This window comes from Oncorhynchus gorbuscha, linkage group LG08 (assembly GCF_021184085.1).
Source record: "Oncorhynchus gorbuscha isolate QuinsamMale2020 ecotype Even-year linkage group LG08, OgorEven_v1.0, whole genome shotgun sequence".
Classification (NCBI taxonomy): Eukaryota; Metazoa; Chordata; class Actinopteri; order Salmoniformes; family Salmonidae; genus Oncorhynchus; species Oncorhynchus gorbuscha.
In genome coordinates, this window is record NC_060180.1 from 45023254 (window position 1) to 45032280 (window position 9027).

The following is a 9027-nucleotide window of genomic DNA, read 5'->3' on the forward strand; positions in this document are numbered from 1 at the left end:
TCTGCATCTGGGTCTTATCCTGAGGTCTGATAAATATAAAATAAATATAAAATAAATAAATAATAAATATAAAATAAATATAAAATATATTTTTATTTGTTTCATATTTTTTTGGTTACTACATGATTCCATATGTGTTATTTCATAGTTTTGAATGTCTTCACTATTGTTCTACAACTGTCAGGCGGTGGGTAACTGGTGCAGTGAATCAGGCGCAGGAGAGCAGAAAGGAGTGTACAAGGTATTTAATTCCACGACAGCACCAGTATACAGAAAATACTCAAGGTGCGGCGAAATACCGGTCACTCGAAAATAACGGGCGTAAATACATAACCCGGCAAACATAACCAGCCGACAAGTACCGACATGAACAATCAATTAACACGCACACTAACATGTGGGAAACAGAGGGTAAATAATGAACATGTAATTGGGGAATTGAAACCAGATGTGTAGAAAACAACAACAAAAACAAATGGAAAATGAAAAATGGATCAGCGATGGCTGGAAGACCGGTGACGTCGACCGCCGAACGCCGCCCGAACAAGGAGAGGGACCGACTCCCGAACAAGGAGAGGGACCGACTTCCGCGGAAGTCGTGACAACAACGTAGAAAAATCAAAACCCTTGATTAAGTAGGTGTGTTCAAACGTCTGACTGGTACTGTACATTTGCAAACATTTCTAAAAAACTGTTTTCTCTTTGTCATTATCGGGTATTGTGTATAGATTGAGTAAAAATATATATTTAATACATTTTAGAATAAGGCTGTATCGTAACAAAATGTGGAAAAAGGGAAGGGGTATGAATACTTTCCGAATGCACCGTGCGTGGCATGCCAATTGATGTTGTACTGAATGCCAATTGATATCGCTGTGACAGTGGGTTCCAAGTATTTGGAGAGCAATACAAATAGTTGCAGTGATGAATGCTGATGTTAACTGATTGTCTATAGGATCACTCATTTATATTTGACCAATAATACTTCCTGGAGAAAGCTGCAGATGCTACTCTATATAGTGAGACTTGGCTACTTTCAGGCTATGGCGTTCGAGAGGGACTGGCTGACCTGCCAGTCAGCAGGGTTGGCCAACTGGTTCTGTGCTGTGAGCTGCTGGCCGTCAACCACTCTCGGGATCTCATCAAAGTTCCATGCCATTGTGGGAAGGTAGAACAGGGACAGCTTCAACCTTTTATCTGGGCCAATAGAAAAATCCCTTGACAAGCGAACATGTCACATTTTGGTGGGAAGGAATTAGGCAGGTAGGGGGTGGTTTTACTCTCATGGCAAGCAGTTGGAGAGAGAAAGTGTGTGTTTGACTGAAACTGGGAGTGTAGCAAATATGAGCTCGTGAGCTGTGTTCATTCGTGGTGATATCACCTTCACTGATACATATAAGAAGATTACGTCATCGTATCCAGCAAGGGGCTGAGGTAGTGTGTTTTTGCCAGACGGGGAGGTGGGGCCTGGGTGAGAGGTGTAGTTAACTCATATTAACCAGTGAAGATGGTCCGCTTGCATCAGCGTGAATAAGTAACGTTTATGGGAAATAGAGCACAAGAAAGAGCAGGATGATCTCATGGTGGGCCAATGAGTCATACCGGAAACTGAGAAACAGTTGGAGAGAGAGGAAGGCTGTCCTAGAGAGAGTGTGTGTGTGTGTGCTTGTAGGTGTGCATGCATGCATGAGCGTGTTTTGACACTCACACAGTGGCAGTAAGGGGAATGCCGTCCTTGACCATCTTGTCATGGTCCAGCATGGCCAGGCCCACTGCCAGCTTCCTGTGACTGTCTGCTATGATGGGGAAGAGGAACGCACAGCCAGACTCCTTCCTCATTGTTGTAGGGTAGGATGTCTTACAGGATCACAGCACAGCCCCATCATTACTAAACACACTGGTCATTTGTATAGGCACTCAAAACTATGGCTGTATCCCAAGCGGCACCCTATTCTATGGGCCCTGGTCAAAAGTAGTGCCCTATAAAGGGAATAGCGGGCCATTTGGGAAGCAGCCGAAACCTTGGTCCAGCCACGGTGGTCCTCCAGACTGTCGATGGACAGGGCGATCATTTCTATGTTGCTCCTGCTAAATTCACAGCTGAGTTTGTCGGCTCGGCCCAGCTCTGTGGTGCAGATAGCATTGTAGTCACGGAGGTGGGAGAACAGGATACCCCAGCTACAGAGAGAAGGGTGGGGGGTGATGGATAGAGAGAGAGAGAGAGAGAGAGAGAGAGTAGGGGCCTAGCAGAGGAATGACAGCCTCTGTACCCCTGGCTCCTGTGTTTCATTTTTTGACCACTATTGCTTTTAGATCAGGGTAAGAAATAGTTCATTCAATGTTTAATACACTTTAATAAAACCTATGTTAAGGAGCATGTAGCTGTAAAAGTGGCATGTAGCTGGTGTCAAGTATGGCCACAGAGATCTTGCACCCATTGACATTTCAGAGTCAGCGTTTTCATTGACACCCCTTTCTTCAATACCCCGCCTTGTGAGGATAACTGCACAGAGCCTTTTTCTCAAATGTTTCACAACAAATCATTTGAGCAGTATGTAAAGCAGTTTTCTTTCTCTGACGTCTCGACCTCGTTAGCCTGACACAACCAACTGACCTACACTGAGTATACAAAACATTAAGAACTCTTTCCATGACATAGACTGACCAGGTGAATCCAAGTGAAAGCGATGATCCCTTGTTGATGTCACTTGTTAACTCCACTTCAATCAGTGTGGATGAAGGGAGGAAACGGGTTAAAGAAGGATTTATAAGCCTGGAGACAATTGAGACATGGATTGTGTATGTGTGTCATTCAGAGGGTGAATGGGCAAGACAAAAGATTTCAGCCCCTTTGAACGGGGTATGGCAGTAGGTGCCAGACGCACCAGTTTGTGTCAAAAACTGCAACGCTGCTGAGTTTTTCATGCAACTTCCCGTGTTATTCAAGAATGGTCCACCATCCAAAGGACATCCAGCCAACTTCATACATCCGTGGGAAGCATTGGAATCACTGTAATACTGTTGTATTCGGCACATGTGACAAATACATTTTGATTTGTAATTTGAGTTTATCACAGCGAGCCGTTAGTGGGCGTCTAAGTGCCCATCCTGCCTTAGTGGCTCCAGTTGTTCCACTAAGGCTTTTATAGGTCTTTGAGCTTCCGATATGATGAATTATTCTATGCCATTTTGTTTTGATACTGGCCTAGGCATAATACTCGATTCGACTGAACAGATGGTGTTCAAATCCTACATTTACCACTTGTGCTAAATTTGGATATTATACTGAATTGAATCAAATGGACTCTGAGGTAAACTTCAACATGTCTTTACCCCACGACTGTCGGTCAAGAACCCAGCATTCTTTACTGACGTCATATCAGTACACATCATCCCCCCCCTTATCATCCCCCCTTGTCATCCCCCCTTTACTTGGATATAAACTGCAATGTCAACCTGACATACACAACAACACTTCTACAGCAACCTTTGTGTTAACAATAAACAGCGTTTCTTTATCAGCTTACTTTTTATCTACCATTTGCAAAAATAAACAGTATTCCTTTAAAAAAGAAATCTGCTACAAAACATTCTGTACCTTATCTTTTTTCACAGAATAACTCAAACATTCAGAGTATTTTTTTATTAGACCATTGCACTTGCCACATTTCAGATAACGCTTGCTTTCTTTAACTCTAACAGTGGAGGAATTATTTAACGACAAAGTCTGTTTAGCTTCTGAGGCAGTTTGATACCAGGCGGGGTCAAAGGAAGGCCTTAAACATTTTCAAAGACTCCAGCCATCCAAGTCATAGATTGTTTTCTCTGCTACCGCACGGCAGGTGGTACCGGAGCACCACGTCTGGCACCAGAAGGCTCCTGAACAGCTTCTACCCCCAAGCTATAAGACTGCTGAACAGTTCATCAAATGCCTACCCGGACTATTTACCTTGATCCCCTTTTTTTACTGGCACTATTGCACTGGCTCTATGCACACTCGCTGGACTCTTATTTCACCTTTACTTAACTAGGCACGTCAGTTAAGAACAAATTCTTATTTATAATGACCTCCTACCCCGGCCAAACCCTAACCCGGACGACGCTGGGCCAATTGTGTGCCGCCCTATGGGACTTCCGATCACGGCCGGTTGTGATACAGCCTGGAAACGATCCAGAGTCTGTAGTGACGCCTCTGGTGCTGAGATGCAGTGCCTTAGACAGATGCGCCACCCGGGTGCCCCAGTATTTTATTCTGTTACTATTTCATTTTTTATTTTATTTTTTATTCTTAAAACATTTTTTTTTTTACTCTGCATTTTTAAAGTCTACGCTGGTTGTATTTGAGCACATGTGACAAAGAACATTGTGATGTGATTTGATTTGACTTACCTTTGTCCTATTTCAGGATAGCCTGGTTTACTCCACGACTGTCGGTGCATCGAGAACCCAGCATTCTTACTGACGTGGTGATGTCATATTAGTACACGACAGATGGTTCCTCTCGAGTCCTGCATAATGTCCCTCAGGGGTCCATCTGCACACTTTGCACTATGTAAATGAGTAGCCTATGCGCAATTACGTGCAGAATATGCATTGTGAACACTTTGTTGAACTAACCACAACAAAGGTTGTTAAAGCTGCATTAAGTTAATGGACAGTGCTGGGCAGAGCTGTGTTGTTTGCCAAAGTCCCATCAATTCACCAAAGTGTCTGATATTGCATTCGTTTGTGGGAAAAGTGTATTTTTATTGTCTTAGCGAAAGCACAGCTGGCCTAGAGAATGGTTCTATTGTGTTTTAAAATGAGCTAGAATTTAATAGAAAAACGCAATTGTTAACACAATTTGGAAAACATGTCTCTGTATATCTTTTTGAGGGGTATGCAATGCATTTACAGTATTTCATTCTATTCTACCAATTGCCAAGTGGCACACAGTAATAGTTGATAAAAAGGCCAAGCCTAATAGTTGTAATATGCACTGTTGCATTTATGCACTGACTCTGCGGATGGGAATATTTATATTTCATTATATTTACTTGTCAAAGCTCCCAGAGTTATTATAGTTTGGAGAAAAAAAAATGTTGATGGGTGTATCAGAATTTATGATATTGTTTTGTGTGTCACATGTTCTACTGGGAAGGACACTGTTTTGTCATGACAGTCAATAAAGACGTTGCCAACCTGTCACCTTCACACTAAAAAATAATAAAAATGAAGGGAAGTATCAAACCGTTTAGTTTTCTTTATCTTATCGTTGGACAGGAAGTGAAATCCTGTGGGTAAGCCTGTGAGAATGAAATAAAAGTGTCTGTCCTTGGTTGGAACGTCAGCACAAGAACTGTTCGTCGGGAGTTTCGTGAAATGGGTTTCCATGGCCGAGCAGCCACACACAGCTTAAGATTACCATGCGCAATGCCAAGCGTCGGTTGGAGTTGTCTAAAGCTCTCCGCCATTGGACTCTGGAGCAGTGGAAACACGCTCTCTGGAGGGATGAATCACGCTTCACCATCTGGCAATTGAGATGAATCTGGGTTTGGCAGATGCCAGGAGAATGCTACCTGCCCGAATGCATAGTGCCAACTGTAAAGTTTGGTGGATGAGGAATAATGGTCTGGGTCTGTTTTTCATGGTTCGGACTAGGACCCCTTAGGGAAATCTTAACGCTACAGAATACAGTGGCATTCTGGACGATTCTGTGCTTCCAACTTTGTGGCAACAGTTTGAGGAAGGCCCTTTTCTGTTTCCGCATGACAATGCCCCCGTGCACAAAGCGATGTCCATACATAAATGGTTTGTCGAGATCAGTGTAGAAGAACTTGACTGGCCTGCACAGAGCCCTGACCTCAACCCCATCGAACACCTTTGGGATGAATTGGAACGCCGACTGCTAGCCAGACCTAATCGCATAACATCAGTGCCAAACCTCACTAATGATCTTGTGGCTGAATGGAAGCACACAGCAATGTTCCAACATCTAGCCGAAAGCCTTCCCAGAAGAGTGGAAGCATCAAAGGGTGGACCAACTCTATATTAATGCCCATGATATTTGAATGAGATGTTTGACGAACACGTGTCTACATACTTTTGGCCATGTAGTGTAACTGTTAACCTGGAATCCACATTGAATATGTCTCAGTGCAGATTCAAGGTAACATACCTGTAATGTTGTACAAATCCTTGATCTGATACTAGACACATCAACTAATGGCCAGCAGATGGCACCACATGACAGGTTCAAAACAAACCTGCAACGTCTATTGTCCGAAATGCTCTGCCCTTCATGTACTGTGGCTTATTCTGTATTTTAATGTATATCTCAAGGCTTTGAAATGAATTAAATTGATTCGGCAAACGGAAATACAGGAAATGGAAATACACAAGGGACAACAACAAAAAAACATGTCACTTTTTCTTTGGATGTTTACAACATGGAGTTATATCCTCACATGTTTGTATCGTGTGGTCATGAATGATATTCTGAGCAAATTGTCCCACTGTAATTTATAGAACAAAACAAATGCAGACTGGTCATCTTTTTAGGGATCTCTATCGTTTACATTTTATTTTGAGGTAAAATGACAACGTAATGGTGAAGAGAGAAAATACAACTTTACGAGAAAATTAACATGGACAATAAAGTCAAAAAAATGTATTAAAATAAGTAAAAGACATAATATATAATGCAGGAAGAGCAATATCTTGGATTGTTTACATGGAGTAGCACAAAGAGTTCCACCGTAGTGAGGTATTTCATTGTAAGATTCATGTTATTTATATAATAATAATAATATATGCCATTTAGCAGACGCTTTTATCCAAAGCGACTTACAGTCATGTGTGCATACATTCTACGTATGGGTGGTCCCGTACTACTAGACAGAGTAACGCACACAAACAAAGGCCTCACTATGAACTTATTCGAAAGCTGTTAGTAATGATATTGGTTGATCATATTTTAGTAACAGCACTCCACACCAATCCATCATCTTTACCCAGCCTCCTCTTATTGGCTGTTTCCGCCAGGTTTCGCCAACCTGACATCATAGGTGATCATGTGGAAGTTGACCCAGGCATACAGCTTCCTCTGGGCGTGGTTGAAGTCCACCATGCTGTTGTAGCGGTAGTGGTTCTTGAAGGGCACCGCCACGCCTCGGCCCTGGCCGGGGGCCGTGTCGAACACGTGGTTGACGGTGGTGTCTGGGGCCGTGTAGCTGGCCACTGTGTAGACCCAACCGCTGATCACGAAGGTGTTAGCCACTGTGTTCTTCCTGATGTTGGTCTCCCAACTCCTCTTCACCTCCAGGCTCTCAGGGTCCAGCTGGGACGCCACGATGGCTCCCTTGGCCTTGCTGGGGCTGTAGATGGCCCACGGGCACTGCTCGTTTACCGCCAGGTCGGTGTCTGTGTAGACACCCCAAGAGTAGGGGTGCTGGCCGTGAAAGCCGGCGTGGGGGGAGCTCCAGACGTCCTGCCAGGCTCTCGAAAGCCAGGTCGTAGCGGTGCAGGGTGCGGTGGTGTCTGCGCTGATAGTAGAGGGAGTCGCAGTACAGGGTTGCCCCAGTGCTCTCCACGGGCACCGGCAGCACCAGCACCTTCATGGGAACTGCTCCATGTCCTCGTGTGTAAACAGCTGGCGGACGTCCTTGCCCACCGTGTCGATGCGCCACACCGTCTTATTGCTATTGAGGGGGTGGGGGGGGGGGGGGCTCAGGGTCCTGCAGCCACACCCCATACTTCCCTGTGACGCTATCAGCCTTCCGGTGCAAGACAGGCTCTCCCACAGACACCAGCTCACCACAGCCTGGAAAAACAGACAGAGGGTATTTACATTCATTTCAAACTTTGTCTCCACAAGAGAACTATGCCAAGTACTTTGGAAATTGTGCTTTGTGAAATATACAGTAAATTTCACAAAGCTATCTTTATCTCTGAAAGGAGTTTTGGATTGTGAGAGGTGATATGCATCTATATAGTTTGGTGTGTAGTGACTCTAAGAAGCCACCAGGAGGATATAGATAGATAGAGGGAGTCTGGGAGGTACAGCTGTAGAGTGGTAATAACAGGATATATCTGTGTGGTTCGGCCCAGCTTCTTGAATGAGACGTGATGCTGGGACCTCGGTCACCTCGGCCTTATCTCCTGATAGGGGGCATAGTCAGGGTCTGACAGAGGGGGAGAGGGAGGGAGATGAAACACAGTTTTATTTAGTGTTTGATCTGGTTGCTGAAGTCATAAACTCAAATCATAAACATATAGTATTGATAAACCTAAAACACATTCAAAGGTGACACGCTGACAACATGAACGTCTCTTATTAGATACCCCAGTCATTTGACCTGCAGCACGGGCACGGTCCCCAAAAGGATCACAGACACTTAAACTGACATGCAACATGCATGAGTGACAGGGCTGTAAAAGGATATTCTGTGTCGTTAATACCACTCTGCTAATGCAACGAAGCACGCCTAACAGAAACTGGCCTCTGCAGGGTTGTCCACGGTGAAGGTGTACTGGCAGCGCCCGGTGTGGTCATTTGAGCGTCGCAGAGAGACTCTGTCCCGGCCATGGGTAGACAGCACCAGGCAGGACAGACACAAGGCTACCACATTCTGGGGGAGCCACATTCTGGGGGACAGTCTCTTTATTTCTCACTTTGCTTCGTGATGATCTTTCTTTTGTTGAAAAATGACGTTTACATGACCAAGGCCCTTCTCCCCCAATTGCTCAGTTTGGTCGGGGGGGCAGCTCTAGGAAGGGTCTTGGTGGTTCCAAATTTCTTCCATTTAAGAATGACGAAGGCTTTTTTCTTGGGGATCCTTTTCTTTGTACTCTTCCCCAGATCTGTGACTCAACACAATGCTGTCTCTGAGCTCTACGGACAATTCCTTTGACATAATGGCTTGGTTTTTGCTCTGTCAGCTGTGGGACCTACTATAGACAGGTGTGTCCCTTTCCAAATCATGTCCAATCAATTGAATTTAACAGAGATGGACTCCAATCAAGTTGTAGAAACATCTCAATCAATCA

General features: G+C 44.4%; 1 protein-coding gene and 1 pseudogene across 1 annotated transcript; both read right to left on the reverse strand.

Annotated features, from left to right (window-relative positions):
* Positions 1-1036: 1036 nt before the first annotated feature.
* LOC124040655 (peroxiredoxin-6-like) lies at positions 1037-4439 on the reverse strand. Its single transcript, XM_046357735.1, has 4 exons — positions 4390-4439; positions 2022-2178; positions 1709-1857; positions 1037-1217 (listed from the first exon to the last, which is right to left on the reverse strand). The coding sequence occupies exons 1-4, from the start codon at positions 4437-4439 to the stop codon at positions 1037-1039; spliced, it is 537 nt and encodes a 178-aa protein (XP_046213691.1).
* Positions 4440-7003: 2564 nt separating this feature from the next.
* LOC124040656 lies at positions 7004-8624 on the reverse strand (annotated as a pseudogene).
* Between the last annotated feature and the right edge of the window lie 403 nt (positions 8625-9027).